The sequence below is a fragment of the Carica papaya genome, chromosome 5 (assembly GCF_054855325.1).
Source record: "Carica papaya isolate Zhongbai chromosome 5, ASM5485532v1, whole genome shotgun sequence".
Lineage (NCBI taxonomy): Eukaryota > Viridiplantae > Streptophyta > Magnoliopsida > Brassicales > Caricaceae > Carica > Carica papaya.
The window spans coordinates 4,348,863-4,371,695 of NC_142313.1; the positions used below are offsets into that span (position 1 = coordinate 4,348,863).

The 22,833-nt window shown below is 35.1% G+C and overlaps 3 protein-coding genes across 7 annotated transcripts; 1 reads left to right on the forward strand and 2 right to left on the reverse strand.

Moving 5' to 3' along the window:
- Window positions 1-164: 164 nt before the first annotated feature.
- LOC110819469 (Protein kinase superfamily protein) lies at window positions 165-6,113 on the reverse strand. Its single transcript, XM_022048679.2, has 8 exons — window positions 5,623-6,113; window positions 4,086-4,523; window positions 3,483-3,854; window positions 2,948-3,160; window positions 1,650-2,021; window positions 1,245-1,488; window positions 1,016-1,163; window positions 165-910 (listed from the first exon to the last, which is right to left on the reverse strand). The coding sequence occupies exons 1-8, from the start codon at window positions 5,696-5,698 to the stop codon at window positions 533-535; spliced, it is 2,241 nt and encodes a 746-aa protein (XP_021904371.1). The 5' UTR covers window positions 5,699-6,113; the 3' UTR covers window positions 165-532.
- Window positions 6,114-13,828: 7,715 nt separating this feature from the next.
- On the forward strand, window positions 13,829-18,327 carry LOC110819541 (P-loop containing nucleoside triphosphate hydrolases superfamily protein). Of its 2 annotated transcripts, XM_088221086.1 has the most exons (5): window positions 13,829-14,607; window positions 15,087-16,315; window positions 17,414-17,453; window positions 17,643-18,066; window positions 18,171-18,327. In XM_088221086.1, the coding sequence occupies exons 1-5, from the start codon at window positions 14,010-14,012 to the stop codon at window positions 18,220-18,222; spliced, it is 2,343 nt and encodes a 780-aa protein (XP_088077212.1). In that variant the 5' UTR covers window positions 13,829-14,009; the 3' UTR covers window positions 18,223-18,327. The 2 variants fall into 2 exon arrangements, 1 of the variants encoding a protein (XP_088077212.1); XR_015819478.1 differs by lacking the exon at window positions 17,414-17,453.
- A 1,043-nt stretch (window positions 18,328-19,370) lies between these two features.
- On the reverse strand, window positions 19,371-22,829 carry LOC110819527 (beta-carotene isomerase D27). Of its 4 annotated transcripts, XR_015819479.1 has the most exons (9): window positions 22,495-22,829; window positions 22,297-22,392; window positions 21,937-22,041; window positions 21,466-21,565; window positions 21,260-21,351; window positions 21,061-21,141; window positions 20,541-20,609; window positions 19,785-19,912; window positions 19,561-19,699 (listed from the first exon to the last, which is right to left on the reverse strand). XR_015819479.1 is itself a non-coding variant. In XM_022048766.2 (8 exons), the coding sequence occupies exons 1-8, from the start codon at window positions 22,615-22,617 to the stop codon at window positions 19,559-19,561; spliced, it is 807 nt and encodes a 268-aa protein (XP_021904458.1). In that variant the 5' UTR covers window positions 22,618-22,722; the 3' UTR covers window positions 19,371-19,558. The 4 variants fall into 4 exon arrangements, 3 of the variants coding, with proteins under 3 accessions (XP_021904458.1, XP_088077213.1, XP_021904459.1); XM_022048766.2 differs by lacking the exon at window positions 19,785-19,912 and having other exon boundaries at window positions 19,371-19,699; window positions 22,495-22,722; XM_022048767.2 differs by having other exon boundaries at window positions 19,557-19,912.
- Window positions 22,830-22,833: the final 4 nt, after the last annotated feature.

Genomic DNA, 22,833 nt, shown 5'->3' on the forward strand with positions numbered 1-22,833 from the left:
ATGGTGACTTGGAGATATCGAACAAATATAGAATTCCCGACAAGAGAAAGGGAAAACTACCATACATGAATAATAGAGAGGGTGACACACTTGGGACAATCTAATTGCGCAACAAGAAACCAAAAATTTTAGCATAAAAAAACATTACTCCTCTCCGGACAATCTGCTAAACCTACAGCTTTTCAAATTTCCAGGACAATTTCAAAATTTTAAGGACAAGCACCATACTGTGAGGATAAAGGAAAAGAATTAAATAAAAACCTTGAAACCCCAACACGATACAAAAATCTACAAGACAATATATACAAAATTTTGCCTACCATGTGAAGAACCATTGTTTGGGGAAAACTGAACAATGATTCTCCACTAGGTATAACAAAAGAACCCATTCCCAATCCCAACTGATCTTACAAAATCTTAAATTTTCAGAAAATCCTCTTCCAAATTCCATCATCTTCTAATCTGGAAAATTCCTCATGCCTCTGTATTGGCAATGAAAAGCCTTAAATTTAAACTTACCTTCCTAATGCTCTCATCTTCCTTCATGAAGATCTTCCGAGAAAACTGCTGTCCGAGAAATGTTGTCATTTTCAAAGGCACTTAATCCTGAGTAAGGCCCAGAAGAGAAGATCGATGATGTACCATCAGACTCAAAAGTAGTAGATGACTGTCTAAGGTTGGGCTGTGTTTTGCTAGAGTTCAATGTTGAATCCTGATATTCTGTAACACGCTGCACCATTTTAAGTGACTGTACAACTTCACCCATTGTGGGCCTTTGGCTTGCCTTGGGTGCAACACAAGCAGCAGCAATTGTGCAAACCCGTACAAAATCCTCCATTGGATACTTTCCCCCAAGTCTTGGATCGGCAAGCTCTTCCAGCCTATCCTTGTCCCTTAGAATTGGCCTGGCCTGGAAGCAATATAGTTCACTTATTTTACTTAACATGACACAGATTGGTAAATGATTGAATAACCAAAAACATCAAGAACAATAGTTGATCTAGGGTCTACTAACCCAAGTAACAAGGTTTTCCTGCCCCGATGGTTGTGACATATCCACAGGCTTCCTTCCAGTCAGCAATTCAAGGAGTACCACTCCATAGCTATAAACATCACTTTTTACCAGAAGATGTCCGGTCATAGCGTATTCAGGTGCTACATACCTACAAAATGATTCCAACCCGTTTTAATATTCAATTTAACTTAGCAATATAAGAGGGTCAGATTGAGAAGATGGTTTGTACCCAAATGTGCCCATTACTCGTGTAGATAGGTGATTCGCTCTCCCTTCAGGTGCCTGCTTGGCAAGGCCAAAATCGGCAACCTTAGCATGAAAATTGTTCTCCAGTAATATATTGGATGCCTTGAAATCTCGGTGGATAACACATGGTTGAGAGTCCTCATGCAAGTATGCAAGTCCTCTTGCAGCATCAAGTGCAATCCTCATTCTAGTGTCCCAGTCCAAAGGACAATTTACTCCAAGAGGACCTTAGGCAAAAGAACACTATATGTTGTGAGTCAAATTTTGATAAAAGATTTCAGTATCTTACCATGGTTTGTATAGTACTTAATTAAGCAAATTACAATAACAAGTTGTACTAACTTCTAAAATTGCTGACAGGCTTTCAGTTTTTGAGAACACAAATTACCATGGAGCCAGGCCTCTAAGCTTCCATTTGGAACAAGCTCATAACATAGTAAGTTCTGTGAAGAATCACGACTGCTGTAGTAACCAACAAGTTTCACAAGATTGCGGTGATGCAGCCTGCTCAGCATCTCAACCTCAACCAGAAATTCTTTATCCCCTTGTTGCCCTCCGCTGGTAAGCCTCTTAATTGCCACAGCTGTACCATCGCTCAAGATACCTTTGAAAACTCTGCCAAAACCACCCTCTCCTAGTATGCTTGCAGGTTCAAAGTTGTTTGTTGCCTCTTTGAGTTCTTCATATGCTAGAAACCTTGTGCTGGTTGGATGGGGAAAAGATCCTCCGGCTGGAACAGCATCTGCTGTCCTTGGCTTTGCTGAGAAAATGACAAAAATGAGAAGAGATGAAAAACATCCAACCATACTTCTATTGTCTATTCAAGCTTGTGAGTGGTCTTGGGCGATTTTTTCATCTCTTCATGAAAGATCAAAGACTTGAGTAACATTAACAAAAAAGGATTTCTGTTATATTCCTTTTTTTTTTTTTTGAGAAGATGAAATTCTTTAAAGAGCAATATTGAGTTGCCAGTCAACTACAAAACCAATATACAATAGGCAGAGTAGATATTGTCATTTTCAAATCATCATTACTTTCATCTAAAAAGAAAAAAAATTATTATTTCATCAAAGACATAGAATTTTCCTTTCAACTGATTAAACACACATAACATGAGAAGTCTCATGAATAAATTTTCTATTTGAAATAGGAAAGCAAAAACTTTTGAAACTGCCATGTAAACTCAAAGGGTGAATTACTTGCTCCAATAGGTGATTGTGTTTAGGAATGTAGTAAAACTTTTATAAATCAAGTGCAAACCTTAATTTTCAATCAAATGCAATGCTTATCGCATGTTATGATGCTCTTTAACCAAATTCATTTAAATGCTGATTAAAAGCAGTAGCTTGTTTTCAATGTCATTGGAGTTCTAGCAGTGCAAAAGATGAAATTACATAATTATAGATTTTCTAACTTCTCCAAGGCCATATCAAAATCTCAAGGAAACCAAAACCTTCAAGTTTTTATATCCTTTTATCTGCTGCTATTTTTGTGGTCAGATTGGAACATATGGTCACATTACTGATATCCATTCAAAATGTTGTGACCAAAGCTACATTAATAATTAATTTATAATTGAAATCTATCAGCAATTATTCATAGAGTAACATAGAGTAACTGCAAAAATTACAAACCAATTAAACTGGATACCGAAAAAAAAATGGAACTTCTATTTAATATACTTACTGGTTTCTTCAGCAGGTACTGTAGTTTTTCGGTCACGGAGGGCACATGAGCAGATTATAACCACAAAAATGATACCAATGATGAGTATGCTGGCAGAAATACCAAATATAAGAACCAAACTTGAATGTTTTCCTTTTTTTGACGAGCTTATTGCCGGGGATGACGAAGATGAGTGTGTTGGTGGTTCCACAGGGGAAGAAGCAACAAGAGGAGCTGTATAGCAGGTTGAAGTTATCATCAGTATACAATTACATGATTAGCAACCACAAATATCCAACAACCAATTATAAAATAGAAGACCTATCACAATAATAGTTAATTTTATGTCAAAAAGTTACTGACAAGGAAAAATTTTAGGTATGCAATAAGAGCAATATAATATGATGTTGAAAATCAATTTTTATTTAAAAAGAATGAAATTCGACTTAACCCTGGACTCCATAACATTGGAGAAGCATGTAAAAAAAAGAAAATAAGTGTTCCAATGCACTTAAAATAATGGCATCTTAGAATAGAAACCCTTGTTGGCATTTACCTCGAGAAGGTGCTGGAGGCTCAAACCAGGTAAGATTGAGAAGCTTGTAATCACCAACCAGTGTAGAGTCAAAATGAACCTTGTGGGTGAAAAGTGATGAGTTTATCGCAGATGCCTCACTGGCAGAAAAACTGATTCCAGTATGTGGAGTAATATCCATTGAAATATTTAATCTTGATAAACTGAGTACATAAAAGTTTATCAGCTCAATTTGGGAAGAGTGAAGACCAAGTTGGCCAGCAAATTCATTTAGAAAAGCATTCCAGTTAGGGTTTTGTGAGACATTTAAGAGGAGAAGGTCAAGCTTTATGGGATACACACAGTGGCAACCGCGACTCCCTCGTTTCAATACTGTATCTGGTTTGCAACAATCTGCCCAATGAGAAGTTAATATAAGCATAAAGACCAAAATTTCTAAGCAATTAGTTAAAATAAGTTTAGAAGAATCCAGATGTCTGAGAGTCTACTAGGATACTCTTAGCAAATGCTGAATCGTTTATCTAGAAAGCAAAATATACCATCAATCATGATGGATAACTTGTAAGTAATACAAACAAACAAGAAGTGAAATAGAAAGAAAACATGCAGTAGATAACTTCTTACCAGAGACATAAGGAGATAAAGGTGGCTGAGCTAAACCAGAAGGTACTGCACCGCTACTGGATTGCACTGGAGCTATATCAGCCAAGCCAGCACTAGGAGGCACAAACTTACTTCTCTTCATCAATGGCCTCGATAAATGTGAACTTGCAGAGGGGTGACCAGAAGTGACCAGGGGATCGTAGAAAGGAGGATGGGCTGGGGCAATCTTGAGTCCTGGTGCCCCATGTGGGGAAAAATGCCTTTTTCGTGACCCATGAAGCCCTGGAAGATCAGCTGGAAGAGGCAGGTCAGGAACAGCTGGTGCAGTCAAAGGTGATCTACTTGGAGATACTGACGGTGCTTTGAGCAGATTATCAGCCAACTCAGAATTCGTACTACAAATTATGCAAGACAGAGCAAGCAACAGCTTCAATAACAAATGGAACTTCCTAAATGCTCCTGCGTTCAAAGTAAAGATAAAAGAATTAGAAATGTAGGTACAAAAATATTAACTATAACAAGTGTGTGAGATACTAACACCTGGTAAGGCATTTCTTACACAACACTTAAATTAGTTCCTGCATATCATAAAAGTTTCCAATGCCTGCAGTTTCCTTTTGATGTAAAGAATCAACCTAATAATCCATTTAACATTCCTCAAAACAATATTGTAACTTTTTCAACCTTGTATCTCCCATTATTTATTTTAAAAAAAAACCTTGTATCTCCCATTATAACAACTTTACTAGAATGAAAGTTCGTGGCTTGAAGAGAAAACCATTTAGCCTTCAAAATCATGCTAGAGACGCATCAATCCAAAATTTGTTTTCCTTCCCTTCCTAGTTTCTATCCACAACCAAAAGAAACCAAGGGAAGCATTTGATCAAACTGTTATATGTATTGCACTAGTTCAAAATATTATATTAATTTAAAAACCTAGATACACTAGCAATTCCAAAATGTAACAAACCCGCAATAATAAGATGCTCCATTGAGAATAGTGTTCTAAATTACGAACTTCAATAACCTACCACTTGGTAACAAGGACCAGCAAGACAGCAATTAAAAGAAAAACATACTGCATGCCTTCTTTGTTCTCTTCTTTACAGAAATAAAGACGACCGAACAGAGAAAAAAAAACCCTACTCAATAGTCCATTTGAGCATAGTTGAGAGTGATTTTGTTTAACCCGATTCGGAATGATGGAGTGAAAACCTAAGGGGGAAATAGCATAATTTCTTGTCTATACAACTGTTTAGCTTAGTTCATCCCTTCTTTTAACGACGAGAGAGCATCCTCTCCGATCCTTAAAGTTCGAAAATCCAGCTCAACTTCTCCAATAGAAATGCTTAGCTGAGTTCATACTAGATTTCCATCAACTTATACAAAAGGGGGAAAGAGCATAATTGCTTCGGAACTCTAGTTTATTTGTGCTGAGCAAAGTACGAATAAGGCAAGAGTCAAAATTCCAATTTCTCATAATTTCTTGGCGTTTTTTCAGTAACCAAACGGTAGAATGAACAAACACTTTAAACGCCATCAAGAAAGAAAACCATACCACGAAGTAAATCGAAATGACACGACGTGTAACCATTAGAATCAGCGACAGTGTCCGAAACAGCAAGCACCGACATAACCGACGCCGTTGATTGACCCGGACAACTTAGATCTGCAATATCCCAACAAATCAACGGCGAGATCACGCTTCAAGTGAGCATAAGAACAGCAAAGCAGCACTACAATTGGAACTCATTTGCAGCAGTCAAAGAAGGAGTATTCAGCGGTGAATATATGGTCACCGGAACCAGAACTTGCGATAAATGACTCAGAGCTGGAATCGCCATTAGATAGTCGAAACTCGAATAGCGAAGAACCTCTCCCAGACAAGACTACAGTTGGTAAGGTATCGTTGGCTTCACTGTGCTATCCGTACTAAAGAAGCTCTCTCTTTCTTCCTCTCCTTTTCTTTACTCTTTTTCAAGAAAATATTTTTACTGATACGGGAGTTATGTTTGTTTTTAGTTTTCGATGTGCCGTGTGCGAAAAAAGAAGAGAAGCGCACAGGTCTTTTATTTGTCTAACGGGCGCCGTTAACGGAAAAGAACAAATTAACGGTAATAAAGGGGAAAGAAAAAAAGAAAAGAAAAAAAAAAAGCGTCACAGTTCAGCAACCAGGACATCATCAGGTGTCTGCAGGGAGTGGGGCAATCACCTGCAGCGCCGGACCATCCTTCTTCCATGGTTTCTTTCTAAGGAGAATCCAACTGAAGATTTTAGACCTCTAATAAACGTTCTATTTTATTTTAAAAGAAAATATTGATTGAATTAATTTCATATATATTCTCTTTTAAGCTTTTTTTAAAATTGGGAAGGAATCGAGGAAATAAATAAAAAGGTAGGAAATCTAAAAAAATTTTGTTATGATTATTTAAAAAGTTAGAAAATATCAAAACTTAATATGTTTTTTCTTGACCAGCAAATAAATATGCCGAATGTTTTTATACAAATACTACTTAATTATAATTTTTTAAACTACATTATAAATTTATATGTAAATTTATATTTTTAAAATTAATTTATAATTTTTTATTTATTTTAAACATTGTATTATAAAGTACTATTATTTTATTACATGTAACATGTCTTAACTAGTAATATTGCATTTAATTTTTTATTATTTTTGTGGTTTTTGAGCCATAAATCAATGAAATTTCAATTCTCCGCCTTCATAAGTATTTGCACCCAATACTAAGTAATTATTGGAACTCTCGACTGATATATTATGGTTAGAATATAAAGATTCAGAACCTTAAAGAAAATAAATTTATAATTTAAATGCGGAAGCAAAAAATAGAGTTAAAGTTTACATTCTTTACACAATAATTTAGAATGTCCAATAGAATTACGAGAATGTATCTTCTAAAGATCAAACAATAATTAAAAATAAGTGAATAAATAAGCATTTTATGACAGACTTCACTAGCATTTGAAGAAAATTCGAGTTGTGAATTACAAGAATATCACATTAATCACATATAGGAAAAACTGAATATTGGTAAAAATAATAAAATAACTAACAGAGTCTTTAATTTGAGTAAATTCATTTAATATACAAAAAAAAATTATTTATTCCATACTTACTGTATCAAGTTTTTCAAAAACAACATATGAAAACCCATATTCATACCATTTTTTATTTTCACGCATAAGATAACAAAAGATAATAATTTTTCTTTCTTATCTGCTTACTGATACTCCTGGGAGTCTATAGGGATGTCCCCCTACTCGTGAACCTAATATCCAATTTAAACAATTAACCGGTCATTCTCATACCCTGTCCGGTAATGAGCGTCAAATATTCTATCGTCTCGATACCCAATCCAGTATAAGGGTGAACTGTATCTCTCAAACCTTTTTGACAATGGATTTTTAAGCCCTATTTGACTGAGATAACGTTCACGATAGGGTTCTATATATGTCGGGCTCATCTGCCATTTCATTCGGTGTCCAGTAAATTTTTTACATAGAGATTCTCATCAACAAAATAACTAATCATGCAAATCACTATCTCATATTACATCTACAAATTAATTAAACTATATTCATACTGACAGTATATAATCGAATAAACCAAATAAATCGATAAGACTATAGAAAATATAAACTTATAACATGCACCATATAGTAACAAGCAAATAGAGCAGTACAAGAAAATAAACAGAAAATCGGGATAATTGTGAACTAACCGATTCCAACTCCACTAGTAATCTCTAATTATTTTTAAGTTTCTCTAATTTTTCATAAAAATACGAAATTATACATCGTTGGGCCTCAATTTACCGTAACGGTGAATAGGGTGAGAGATATTTACTTAGATCAGTATTTTGAGACGTTGAACTGTCTACTATGTCTCTTAACGAGTATTGGATTTCTTGAATTTTTTTATGTGGAATCCAAAACACTCGTTAAATACCTTAAAATTCAAAATCGGTGTCCAAAACTCTTTCATGCCAATTTTTGAGTTCTGACACGACTGCCAGCTCTGCCGTCCACAACGGTAGTTTACCTCAACTTGTCTTATTTTGGCAAATTTTGGCCGATTTTGCCTGTTTTGGCATGTTCATCAAGTCCATAAAAATGGTTTGTGTATTGGTTAATCCAAATGGTATGATCAGGAACTCATAATATTCGTACCAAATTCTGAAAGTTGTATTGGAAATATTTTCTGTCCTAATATTTATCTGATGGTAATCTCGAACACAAGTCAATTTTGGAAAAAATCTGGACACCCTATAATTGATCAAAAATGTCATCAATTTTGGGGAGGAGGTACTTATTATTGATCGTGACTCTGTTCTATCATCTGTAGTCAATACATAATCTTAATATTTCATCCTATTTCTTTGCAAATATGACTTTAGCACCTTAAAGAGACACACTATGTCGGATGAATTCATTATCCTGCAACTCATTGATCTGTTTTCTCAATTCTTTCATCTCAACATAGCTCATGCGATAAGGGACAACCGATATAAGCTAGGTGTTAGGCTGAAAATCTATGGTGAACTCAACTTCTCCATCCACTGGTAGTCTGGGTAATTCATCATGAAACATATTCAAAAAATCTTAGATTATCGGGATCTCTTGAATGCAAACTTCTTTCTTATGTTTGCCTAATGTAGAGAAGACAATTGAGTTAAAACACTATGTAATAAGGAAATTGCCTTGAGAAAATAACATCAAATTTTTTTATTAATTTGTAAATGACTCTTCATTATGAGGGTTGAATTCAAGTTTCTTATGAAAATAATTTATGGTGGCGTGGTACGCCGCTAACCAGATTATTCATAGGATTATATCAAAATCTTCGTGTCAATCTTTATCAGGTCCACACTCAATTCCCTATCTACTATGTTTATTATACAAGCTTTGCATATAACATTCCCTAATAGTGTCTTACGTCCAATAGTAGACACAAATAATACATAATCAAATTTTTTTAGTGATACATTTAAGTTTTGTATAAAATTATGTGAGAGAAATAAATGTGAAGCACCAGTATCAATCAAAACATGTACAAGGTGATTACAGATAATGTACATACCCTGTATCGCGTCCGGGTTGGCTTTAGCATCCTGCTGAGTGAGGTTGTAAGCTCTACCCTAGATAGGAGGTCTAGCCTGATTCTGATTTTGGCGGGCACTCTTTCGCGTAGGGTTGGACACTCTCACATATGCGGCAGGTATTATTGAGACGATAGCAAAGACGGTCCACATGATTCTTACCCCAATGTTGGCAAATTTTACTATGTTCAGTTACCCGAGTATAAGGATGAGCCTAAGTCACTGACCTAGGTCTCTTGCTTTGCTGAATCAGTTCAGTGGGTGCTGGTTTGCAGTGTGAAACCAGAGGGTCTGGGATTTTCCACTGTTTGAGGAAAGATGAGAAGGTTCTTCTCCACTAGTTGTATCTTGTCCAGAACGGCTGAGTAGGTGCTGAGCTCAAATACGTACAACTACTGTCTGATCTCAAGATGAAGGCCCCATTCAAACTTATTTACCTTCCTTCCCTCATCCATCATGCTCTCAGGGGAATACCGACCTAACTACAGAAACCTTTATACATACTCTGACACAGTCATATCACAATGTACTAGGTGTGCAAACTCTATTTTCTTCAAATGTCGGAGGTATTATGGGAGGCATTCTACATTGAATGCCATTAGGAACTGTTCTCAAGTGACTAGAAGAGCTAGGGTGGCCTACTTGATTTATGGTTGATTTGTGAAATTGATAATTAATATACAAACGGAAAATTGTTTGGTCATGTGAATTAATGAATGATATTCTTACTACATATCCTAAAATATGGTGGATGAACCGAGTACATGGGGAACCATACCGTGAACGTTGCCTTATACCATACGGGGTATCGATAAATAGTATTTTTTATACTCATACCGAACGGGGTATGGGGACGACCTGATTCACCCTCATACTGGACTTTTATATTCAAGAACCACCTAAGACTCGCGAAAGCCTTCTCTGTATCAGCTAACCAATACTCGACCTTTTTAAAAGAGAATGTCCCTACAACCCTCTTATTGATCGGGGGGTCTGGATCTTGGTATTCTTGATATGAAATTGTGAGTTACACTAATTCAGTAAGAATATCACACTAATTACAAATACAAAAAACTGAAGATTGGTAAAAATCATAAAAAAACTAATGGAGCCTTTAATTTGAGTAAATTTATTTAATATAAAAAAAACTGTTTATTCCGTACTTATCATATCGAGTTTTCTAAAAATAACCTATGAAGATTCATATTCATACCACTTTTTATTTTCACACATAAGAGAACAAAATACGATAACTTTAATTTCTTACCTGCTTATTGGTACCCATTGGGGTTCATAGGGATGTCTCTCTACTCGTGAACCTAATATCTAATTTAAACAATTAATCAGCCGTCTCCATATCCCATCCGGTAATAGACGTCAAACATTCCATTGCCTCAATACTCCATCCAGTAATGGGCGTCAAACATTCCATTGCCTCGATACCCCGTTAAGTATGAGGGTGAACAATATCTTCTAAACCTTTCCGATAAGGGACTTTTTAGCCTCGTTCGACTGATGTAACATTAATGATAAAGTTCCCTATGTACTGGATCTGTCCACCATTTTTCTGGGTAACTAATAAACAGGTAAGGAAGGAAAGTTATTATTTTTTGTTCTCATATATGTGAAAATAAAAAGTGGTATGAATATGAGTCTTAATAGGTTATTTTTGAAAAGTATGAAATAAGCGACTTTCTTTATGTTAAATAAATTTACTCAAATTAAAGCCTCAATTAGTTGTTTTATGATTTTTACCAATCTTCAGTTTTTTCGTATATGTGATTAGTGTGATATTTTTACTGAGCTAGTGTAGCTCACCATTTCATTAACTATTTCAAATCAAGAAGACCAATATTTAGACCCCGATCAGCAATAGAGTTATGAGTAGTTCACCACCCGAACTCCCTTCAAGCGTTAGTGAAAGTTGTTCTACAATGCTTATTTATTCGCTTGTTTTTAATTACCGTTTGACATTTTGAATGGACATTCTCGTAATCCTATTGAACATTCTAAATTATTGTGCAATGAATGTAAATCCGAACTTTATTTTTTGCTGTTGATAGTAAAATTAAATTTCGTCATTTAAATTGTTATTGTTGTAATTTTACTCATAAACAAATTTGACCTTGTTAAATTTTGGACGGTTAAAAATCTATTTACAAAATGAATTGTTGATATAAAATGTTAGTTTAATAGATCATCCACTTAATTACTAAACTTAATATAAATAATAATTATTTTAATAATATATAATTTTATAAGTTAAATTTGTTGAACTTTATTCAAATTTCGGTATTTTTTTATTTTATTATCTATTTATGATCCATATATATATATATATATATATAGATTAGCAAGAATCATGATAATAGAATTAAAATGCACTGAGAAATTTAAAGTAAAAAACAACATATTTATAAATTACATTAATTAATTTATTAACAGTATTATGCATGGATATCACGTGGCATGGGCTGCAACCACTAACCTTTGAAATAGATTTGAAGTAGCGTCTCCATCGAGACAGAGTTTTAATTCCATTGACAACGAGGGTCGACAAATTCGTGGAAGGTAGCCGCGGCTCATGCCAGCCATGGCCTAATATCCATATAGAAAATATGCGTATATATTATTGGATAATTTAATTATCCTTTTTAATTGATATGAACAAAACAAATTTTTTTTTTTATTTTTTATTTTTATTTTTTGGATACTTGCAACTACCACAATAATCGGGGTCCCATTTTCTTATTTTGCTACCAAACAAATCTGTCTTTTCTTTTTCTTTTTTTTTTCCATTGAAATTTTGTTTGATTAAATAATTTTTATTTTAATTTTTTAAAGAATTATAAAATTGAATGTATTAATAATTTGTTTTTTCAAAAAATTGAGATATATATTTTAAGTTCATACAATCTAAATCATGTAAATTATGCAATAAATTTTTTTAATTTTGAATTATTAAATTATGTGAAATAAATTTATGTTATTTAAACAATTTTTTAGAAGAATCATTTGAATTAAATTAAATGTTATTAACTTTTAGAAATTTTATCAAATAAAATAAAAGAAAAAATAAATGTATTTATCAAGATCTAGGCATAAACCCAAATTTATATTATGTTGGTATATTGTATTAATTAAATATGTAGTCATTTGATGAGGCTTAATGGTGAAATGTACAAACAATATATATCTTGACCAAATAATTGAATACCCTTTTAATTAACATTATATTTTACAATTATTTAATACGTCCTTTTAATTAAAAAATAAATTTAAAAAATGGGATCAACGTTGTATATATATATATATATATATATATATATATGCATGCCAGTGGTGCCGATGATTGCTTAAGAGTTCAATTACTTTGATTGGCTTCGTCCGGTTGCTTTACGGAATCATGACTTTGTATCATGTCGTTTGTCAGCCGTTATGCAGATTTACACGCGGGCCGAAATTATAACGCCTTGTGCTTGAGTCTGCACGTACCTAACACCTGTCATCGTCTCCTCCTCTTATAATAAGTATATATTATGCAACGTCCAAAGTCAGTCAATAGAATATGTAAATGTATTTTATTTTATTTTTTTTAAAAAAATTTAAATTCAACTAACTATATTTCAATTATTAATTATTGATTTCGACCTTTAATTATATATTTTGTAATTTATTATTATTTATTTATTTATTTTTACTTTTTCTCCTGTAAGAATGATCTACAAGACTATAATGGCTACTAATTATTTTTAAGTTTGACTGAAGTAATAATATCAGTCAATGGTGTATAAAATAATATTTAAACTACCATTTCGAAAAGAATGGGATATTCGGATTGTAGATCCACTCACTCGGTTTCATAATTAACTTTTTTTTTTTAATTATTAAATTAAATAAGTATTCGAATTTAACTTTTAATTTTTATTATAAATTAATTTTTAACGAAAACCTATTTTTTTTAATATTTTTTTTTTAAAAAAAAAATCCAAACTCAACTCAGTACTTAAATATATATAGCTCGGACCTTGGTGAATTTCTTATAAAACCATACTAAACCGACTCAAGTTGTATATAAATATTTTATATGTATACATTAAATTAAAAACATATTATATATCTAATTAAAATAAATATAAATTATACATATATAAAACTAAAAAATATATTATTATTAATTAAAATTTAAAAATATAACATAATCAATTGGGTTGATACGATTTTTTAACCCGACCTGGTTCATACTTGGCTAAAATTAATCTAATCCTAACTCGAGTTGATGCTTGTTAATCAAGATTAGTCACGATATATCGGGTCATAGCCGATCGATTTAAATAAACAGGATCGCGATTATCTTTTTTACTATCACTAATATTAACTGACTTAGGTACAATGGTTATTCGGGTCCAGGCCTTTATTAGGTACAGTAGTTATTGAGGTCCAGTATAAGGCCCATATAGTCAGTATTGATTCGGGTCCCCACGTTCTAATTGGATTGACCCGCCGACCTCACCGAGCAACGAACCAATCCGCTGCCAGTGGTAACGCAATCAGTTTATTCGGGTCCCCACTTTTTCGTGGGTCGACCCGTAATATAAATATGTAAGCAGCCAACATTTGCCGTTCACATGGTAAGGGACTCATCCCTCTCGAGTCGCAGTTGAGTTAACTCGAAATTCTTCTTGTACTTTTTGTGGTGTAATGTTTCTGTTTAACACTTGGACAAATACCAGTCTTAGGGTTTAGCCAGCCTAGGGTTTCGTTTCACCAGTCGAGTCGATCTAAACCGATAAACCAAAGTTCGATAAACATAATTTCATCAATGTCGAAGCGGAAATTTGGATTCGAAGGGTTCGGTATCAACCGGCAGACCACTTATAGCTTCGAGCGGTCTCAAGCTCCTCAGCGGCTATACGTCCCTCCTTCGTCTCGCAGCCATGATAATTACGAGGACACGGACCTCGATAACATCGATTACGAAGAGAATGATACTGGCAGGGACGCTGGTAACACAACTGACACGAACGAAAATGGTGATAGTGACGAAATTGATCCTCTGGATGCGTTCATGGCTGGGATTCACGAGGAGATGAAAGCGGCACCGGCGCCAAAGCCGAAGGAGAAGTTGGAGAGGTATAAGGACGACGAGGAGGACGATCCAATGGAGAGCTTTTTGAGGGCGAAGAAGGACGTGGGGCTTACGCTGGCGGCTGACGCTCTCCACGCGGGATATGATTCTGACGAGGAGGTTTACGCGGCGGCAAAGGCGGTGGATGCGGGCATGGTGGAGTACGATTCTGATGATAATCCTTTGGTACTTGATAAGAAGAAGATAGAGCCTATTCCGGCTCTGGATCACACTTCTATCGACTATGAGCCATTCAATAAGGATTTTTATGAGGAGAAAGACTCGATTGCAGGTAAATTAAAACACTTTTTCAATGTTAAAATCTGTATTACGGAAGTTGCGTCTTAGGTTTTAGCGAGGTTGATTGGTTAGTTTACTAGGGTCAACGGAAATACGCGTGAGATTGTTTGTGGGGCAATTCAACCGGACAAAATCCCTTTCCTATGTTGATTAAAATTGACATGCAATGGGAAGAACAGTGTTATCAATTCTTAATATAACAATTATGTAATTGAAAGGTGGATTATGTTCATGACATCAAGTGAATGCGGCATTGATAAGTTTCAGGTTAGGATTTACAATGATATGGAAGTGTTGGCTCTTGTTAGAGTGCAGTTATTAGTACTATGTCTCATGATGATTCGGAAGTATCAGCCCTTCTTAGAGTGCAGTTATTTATTCATTTTCATGAGGCTATAGCTTTTTCCATTTACACATCTGACTTTTCTGTTGGTGGATTAATTCTGTCAATACATTATTTTTTCCCTTTAGGGATGAGTGAGCAGGATGTTATTGAGTATCGGAAGAGTTTAGCCATTCGCGTATCAGGTTTTGACGTCCCAAGACCAGTTAAGGCATTTGAAGACTGCGGATTTTCTGCGCAACTAATGAATGCCATAAAGAAACAAGCTTATGAAAAACCTACACTGATACAGTGCCAAGCTCTACCAATTGTACTTTCCGGGAGAGATATTATTGGAATAGCCAAAACAGGTTCAGGTAAAACTGCAGCCTTTGTGCTCCCAATGGTTGTCCACATTATGGATCAACCTGAACTTCAGAAAGAAGAAGGTCCAATTGGAGTGATATGTGCACCAACCAGAGAACTGGCTCACCAAATATACTTAGAGGCAAAGAAATTTGCGAAATCACATGGAATTCGTGTCTCTGCTGTGTATGGTGGAATGTCTAAACTTGATCAGTTCAAGGAGCTCAAGGCAGGATGTGAGATAGTTATTGCAACTCCTGGTAGATTGATAGATATGATCAAGATGAAGGCACTGACAATGCTGAGAGCCACGTATTTGGTACTAGATGAGGCTGATCGAATGTTTGACCTTGGTTTTGAGCCGCAAATAAGGTCCATTGTTGGTCAGATTAGGCCAGATCGACAGACTTTACTGTTTTCAGCAACAATGCCACGGAAAGTTGAAAAGCTAGCAAGGGAAATCCTCACAGATCCAATAAGAGTTACAGTGGGTGAGGTAGGGATGGCTAATGAGGACATTACCCAAGTTGTTCATGTGATTCCTTCTGATAATGAGAAGCTGCCCTGGCTTCTTGAGAGGCTTCCTGGAATGATTGATGACGGTGATGTGTTGGTGTTTGCTTCTAAAAAGGCCACTGTGGATGAGATTGAATCCCAGCTGTCTCAAAAGGGATTTAAAATTGGTGCTCTTCATGGTGACAAAGACCAGGCTTCTCGCATGGACATTTTGCAAAAATTTAAGTCTGGCATCTACCATGTACTTATTGCGACTGATGTTGCTGCACGTGGTCTTGACATCAAGTCCATTAAGTCAGTGGTGAACTTTGATATTGCAAGAGACATGGACATGCATGTACATCGGATTGGTAGAACAGGTCGTGCTGGGGACAAGGATGGGGTTGCATACACTCTTATAACTCAGAAAGAGGCACGATTTGCTGGTGAATTGGTCAATAGTTTGATTGCTGCTGGGCAGAATGTGTCTGTGGAACTGATGGATCTTGCTATGAAGGTAACATATGCTATTCTATATGTGGCTATATCTAATGCAGTTATACACGTAATTATGCCATTAATCTTTTGCTAAATGTTAAGTATAATGATGATGGTTTTACTTATGGAACTCTAATCCATAATTAAACTTAATCCAGCTAATGCACTAAATGAATATAAATGAATTCATGTTTCTTTGCACACATGTTAGATGATTGGCTTTCTGCATTAATGTGAAAAGATTCCTTCCAGACCGTTGGGCTTTTGGCATTTGTGGAGGAAGATTCCTTCTGTATAGAAGACAGGGTTTAAGACTGTTTAGTTAAACAAAAAATTACTTGAAATAAAAGGAATTGAATTTAAATTAACTCTTGGAGTACATGTGACTTGATAATGAGATAGACTTGAAACTTAGGTAGACAATTTATATGGTATATGGAAAAGTTAAGGAATTTAGAACCAAATGTTTGTGATAATAGCGAGTTCCGTGTGGCTCTTGTGCTGCATACTAATTTTCTGTTTTATTCTATTTAAGTATGTTTCCTTTGGAGAAGGGAAGACATGGTGGGACTGATGCTTTAGAGATTGTTTAGTAAGTTGTTACAGGATGTTTTCATTTCTTGAGATCATTCAATATGGTAATTGCTGATGATTTGATATCCCTATGTCTTTCTGCTGTCTGAATCCGTTATTTCTGTATTAAGCATGATAATCTTTAGGATAAAAGTTTCTTATATTTAGTTTATGACACCGCAAGGAGAAAATCATTAGAAGCTTGGTCCATATTGTGGCGGGAAAAAGATGTGGAAGATGAGAAAACGTCTTTAAACATTTGTAATGCTGCTAATCTCACATCTTATTGCATCTCCGAATGTCATTCTTGTACCATGTCATGTCATTTTGAACATGAGTTGCACAAGAATAATTATCTAGGTAGCTGGGGAAGCATCAATAGATTAGGTAAAGAACATGAAAATGAATGTTGAGATGCTTTGAAAGCAGCATGCTTCCTCTGTTTTCTTCCAAATTTTTATTGTATTTTATGCTTACGCTAGAGTTTAGATTCAATGTGCATGAATCATAATCATTGAGCCCTGTTTACCTTGTAAATCAATAGGATGGAAGATTCAGGTCCAAGCGTGATGCAAGAAAAGGAGGTATGGTTTCCATATAGTGTACAATTGAAATCCTGCTGAGATCCTCATGGAAATTAAAGTAAACTTTTGATTATAAACTTTAGTGAGGGAAAAAATGTAAATTTAAATGATAAACTGGTAGTTGATGTATCTAGATTTTTTTGTGGCCTGGGTGTAAGTATATTAAAACTCGTGTAATGTATTGTGCAGGTGGTAAGAAGGGCAAAGGGAGAGGAGGCGGCGGTGGCGGCGGCGGCGGCGGCGGGGGTCGAGGTGTACGTGGTGTTGATTATGGCCTGGGTATAGGATATAATCCGGAAACTAATAATACTTCAGTTCAGGCTGTTCAAGGTCGAAATGCCGCTGTTAATTCTCTCAGGACAGGAATGATGGCACAGTTCAAGAGCAACTTTGTTGCTGCTTCGTCGAACTCGCAAAGTCAAAGTTTGAGTAGCAGTTCAAGTGCATATCTGACAAAGAAGCCAACATTACCTGGATTTGTATCTGCTGGTACAATTGGTGGTGATATAAGTAGAACTCAGACAACTAGCACATTCAGTCCTGCTCCCACGTCAGGTGTAAAGCCCACTTGTGAGAGTTCTGTACAAAACTCCAGTCAGCAGAAATCAGAGGGGTGAGATTGCTGATCTGGCCTTTACTTATTTCTTTTGCTCACTTTTGGCTTTTTAAAAAGAATTGCCCTCATGCTTATTATCATCGTTTGTTTGTGCTATGCAGTTCTAGAGGTAGGCCAAGAGAGAGACGGAGGCCATCTGGCTGGGACAGATAGATTATCTGTATTGCATAAATGAGAATCTTTATCTTTATCAAATCTTTGAAATAATCTTGTCTGTATAAGTATTGTTCATGCTTAGTAAGTTCCTCTTTCGCTTTCTGTTCAGTTTCTTTTTATTGATTTCAATCTAGATCTGATAAAGTTAGGAAGTTATATTTTCAGCAATTGAAAAAAATTATGTTGCTAGTTGTTTACGGTTCCAGAAGAATGCCTAGAATAGAAGAAAATCCATCTTGGTACACATGTATTTCAAGTGTTTCTTTTGTCTGGATTAGCAAATAGGTCTGACTTTTCCTCATTTTTTCTGTCTTAAACGAAAGAAATTACTAGATCGTTTTTTCCCCATCTTTATACAAATTTTGTATCAACTGATCTGTTCCTTGTGTTGTTAAGAGTACATTTCCCCCCCTTTTTTTTTTACCCAAATGATATCGGTGTGAGCATGTGTTGTTCAGTTTGATATCTTCCTTTTCTTTCCTTCACTGCTGTGGGTCAGGAAGGTTTGTGGATATCTGTAATGGACAGCTTTTACGTGTACAGCTAATTGTTATAGTCACAATATCTAAGGCTGGAAATGCAGGAGTGAAGATGCTCGGCCAGGAACTGGGACCGTCCGTAACAAGATAGCCATGGAATGATGTTCTGTTAAAGTTGGAAACTTCAAGTGACAGGATTTACCATCTAAAAGATATGATGCTTTGTGCTCAAATTTTGCACATGCAGTACGGGGAGTTTGTCACGGATCTGAGCTCCAAAGCAGCCTAATTTGTTATTTATGTTGATTGAATCCTTGAAATTCAAAGCATGCATGTGACGCAATGTTTTTACATAAACTAGGCTGAGAAAATCTTATGATGATTTCGTTTTATAGCTCAGATGTAGTTATTTGGGCAATCCAGATTCTAGCGTTAATGGGCTTAATATCGGTAGAAAAAGGACTTCTATACACCAAAATTTTAAGAACTGCTTATACCAAGAAGAAAAGATCTGGATGAAAGAATTATTTTGTACGTATATGTTAATGTGAAATTCTTTACTTTTATATCTTTAAATTCGATAATTATTTGAAAAGTAAACTGCTTACTGTAACAAGCTGATTTGAAACAATTTAGTTTGACTTTGAAGTAAAATTTGAAGATCTATTGGTGTTAAATAAATATCAATATTAATAATCTTTTCTTCAACTAAAAAAGAAAGAAAAATAACACAGAGGCTGAACAATAATATATCGAACTGGACATACATCAAGCTTCGTAGCCGTGGGTGTCGGTGATACAGTAGACAACAGTGCCAAGACTCACATGTGATAGACAATTACTAATGCCAACTTCTATGCTTTAGGACATTGCATTTTACTTTCGCTTCTTTGAACATTATTATTTCGTCGACTGGCAATTGGGCATATCTCCAAGCAAGGTTCCTTGAGGGTGCTGTCATCTTCCGGCAATGGCGGATGAATGCCAAATTTAAACTGCAAGTACATGAAAATTAACAAAATCATCTGCCAATTACTTAATTGCTTATTGGAAAGGAATAAAATGAATAGACAAGTTTACTCTTTCAAAACTGGCTGCCGTCCTGAATAATGTTGTAAGAAATATAGTTGCCATGGTATTTGAACTTAGGTCAGCCAGCATATGGCAAAAAGCTGATGGTTCAGGCTGACCAGAGTTTGATGTTTCAGCTGGAATTTGAATCCTTATACTTTTAAGTATCGAGAATACACAAAATAATTAACACCTTAAAAGTCTTAGAACCATCTAAGAGAGTGCTGACTCTCCTTAAAATGTAAGAGCTTATACGCTCTTCAATATGTGCAAGCTATTCAACTGTTTATAAGCTGCTATGATTTTTTCACAAATAAACTGTTGGTGGATTGGATTATATGAATTTATAAGCTGTACCAATTTATTTATGTAGTTACTACAAATACAATTTATAAACTTTCAATTTTGTGCAAACGACAAAAATGACACTATTTAATTCTTCTTTTGAGAAATACTGTTAATAAAAATAATACCATACATTTTATAGAGATAGAAATTTTAAAATTATTAAGGGGTATCTAAATCTCTTCCTTAGTAACCACTGACAGTTTTGAAAAAGCTTATATAATGTTAAGCTCTCACAAAAACCACTCCCCAAGTTTCAGAATTTTCTAAAAATATTACGGCAAAAACTTATAACCTATATGATTTATAAGCGTTTCTGTCCTTTCTACTACACATATAATATGATTTAAAACACCACCACTCTCAGGGAGATTATAAATTTATATTAACCAAAAAATGACTAAACGAGCTTTTGGGTACCTGACAGCTATAATCACTGAAATTTGGCTCCATCACTAGAGGAACCCCCATGTAGTCCTTGAAGAAAGCCTGCAAAACCATGCTACGAGAGATGATGTTCATTTTGGATGAAAACAACCAACTGAAGAATGAGTGCCTCAGTTCAACATTTGTTCAAAATAATAGGGTACTTCAAGTTTCTTAAAGCAGTTAAAATTTATTTAACAAATATACAGTTCAACAATTGTACAGCGTGTATCTAAAAAAAATTTAAAAAGTTTTTAAGAATATATTTATTAACACTAATATTTTATGTCTATATTGTTAATTTTAAGAGAAAATAGAAAGTAATTAAGTAAATTACTTAAATATAAAAATGAAAACTTAAAATTTAACCTACTTATTTTCTATCATCATAAAATAAATTTTAAGAACCTAACTACAGTTTGTTATCTTATTAAATGTGAAGATTGGAGGTAGGATGCTTACAACTGCTTGTAAATAGTAAAAGAATTGCAAAGACACTCTCAATCATGCTAACCTGTGTAGGTAGTTTACAGGTATTGATGCAAACTCCTACGCATTTACTTTCTTCCAAATACTTGCATTTCTCGACAAAAACCTGCATGGATAACAAGTGCATAAACAAGATCATCAACATTTCCTATAGACTAAAAATTTTTAGCAATAAGAATGCTAGTATTTGATTATTTAAAGAACATGAAATATCAAATAATCACCCCGCTTTTCCACGAGGTTCCATTCGAAAGATCAACAGAATTAACAGTGCATGGGCCCATAAGCCATTGACAAGTGAGCACGGTCACCCTTGCTTGAAAAACATGCAACATTTCAGACCTTCATAATGATGTGAGCATGCAGTAGTGCAAGATCAGAGCATGTAGGAAACAGAATCGTGAAAGAAGGATGTGAAGATCCAACTCACCAACCATTAAGGCAGCTACTTTTCCTCCTGCAATGGGTGCTATGAGAAGTTTATAAAGTTCTAACAGAAAAGGAGGGAATAGTGACTTCAATATCCGGACCTGCCATCAACAAAGCAGTACCAACAAATGAATGAATACTCACTTTTGTACATCACCTCATGAATCAAATAATTGGAATACCCAATGAACTGGTGAATTTAATTGCTTAATGCCTAGCAGTCTTTTTATTTTATGAGAAAGCACTAATTCCAATTATCACAAAAACTTAAAAAGCTTAATTGAAAATAGAGGTGAGCATTAATTTCAGCTGGAGAACTATTTGGTCTACTTTGGATATGTCAAGAAACCTAACAACTACCAATCAAAATAGCTCAAGTAAAAAATATTTACAGACTAAAACGAGCGAAGAAGATGTCCGTGCTTGCTTGTGTGTGATGGGAGACGATATGGATAAAAGTAATCGAAGTTACCGCAGCATCTTTAGCGTCAGCATTACTTCTGCTCTTCATTAGGAGGCGGTTTGCCAGTTCGATAAGTCCATCATATCCAGGCTTCTCTGAATCCCATCCAACTTCCTATACTGGCCATCGAAAAGAACCCAAACAATACAATCACACATTCAGTTATCATATTCTCCCATCAATCGACATGTGAAAAACAGCAACCGGCCACCGTGTTTCATTTTTCGACCTAAGCTAAAAAATTTGAGCATCTTCCCTTACATCTTTCATCTCCTCATTGTCAAATTGAGGCCAAATTACATGTCTAACATAATATAAATACAGATAAAATATGATTATTGGATAATGTCATGCTGAAGTTGAGCTCACCTGGACCAGTTTGCTGCGAAACGAATTGAGGAAGAAGTCATCGAGGATTCCTGGCTTGTATTCAAGCCTCGACGCTGAATTATCTTTAGCTTTCTCCTGAAAAAATAAGCAAAACATTTGATGCAAAATAGAGTGGGATTATCAAAATTCACTCAGACAAGAAACTGGAGATAGGTTGATGGACAAAGCTAATCAAACCGATTCTGATTGAAGCGAGGAACAAGAGACATGGAATCTTCTACTCTGGAGGAGAGGACTAGGCTGAGAATGAAGGTTCCAAGAGATAGCTGTTTGAGGACGAAGAAGAACCAGAGGCTTCATTTTCACTCTGCAGAAGCCAAGCACGAAGCTTTTTCCCTCAATTTTTCTGCAGTTCCCCGGAAAATGAAAAAAGATGAGATGCCAGATGGATCAAATATCATTCGGCTAGGAACTGAACGGTGCGTTTCGGGTCCGTGAAAAACAAAAAACGTCGTCGTTTCTTTATCAGGAGACCAAAACGGTGCGTCTTGATTTCTCTATCTTTTCATTTTCATC

Bases quoted from the DNA above. Each gene is read 5' to 3' on its own strand.
- LOC110819469 (XM_022048679.2), bottom strand. From the start codon at position 5,698: ATGTCGGTGCTTGCTGTTTCGGACACTGTCGCTGATTCTAATGGTTAC. The intron at 1,489-1,649 runs GTAATTTGTGTT...CTTTTGCCTAAG, and splicing joins CTTAGAGGCCTGGCTCCATG to GTCCTCTTGGAGTAAATTGT. The intron at 1,164-1,244 runs GTACAAACCATC...ATCATTTTGTAG, and splicing joins CGAGTAATGGGCACATTTGG to GTATGTAGCACCTGAATACG.
- LOC110819541 (XM_088221086.1), top strand. From the start codon at position 14,010: ATGTCGAAGCGGAAATTTGGATTCGAAGGGTTCGGTATCAACCGGCAG. The intron at 17,454-17,642 runs GTATGGTTTCCA...TGTATTGTGCAG, and splicing joins GCGTGATGCAAGAAAAGGAG to GTGGTAAGAAGGGCAAAGGG. The intron at 18,067-18,170 runs GTGAGATTGCTG...TGTGCTATGCAG, and splicing joins AGTCAGCAGAAATCAGAGGG to TTCTAGAGGTAGGCCAAGAG.
- LOC110819527 (XM_022048766.2), bottom strand. From the start codon at position 22,617: ATGAAGCCTCTGGTTCTTCTTCGTCCTCAAACAGCTATCTCTTGGAAC. The intron at 21,142-21,259 runs GTGATTATTTGA...TTATCCATGCAG, and splicing joins GAACCTCGTGGAAAAGCGGG to GTTTTTGTCGAGAAATGCAA. The intron at 20,610-21,060 runs GTTAGCATGATT...ATGGTTTTGCAG, and splicing joins CCTGTAAACTACCTACACAG to GCTTTCTTCAAGGACTACAT.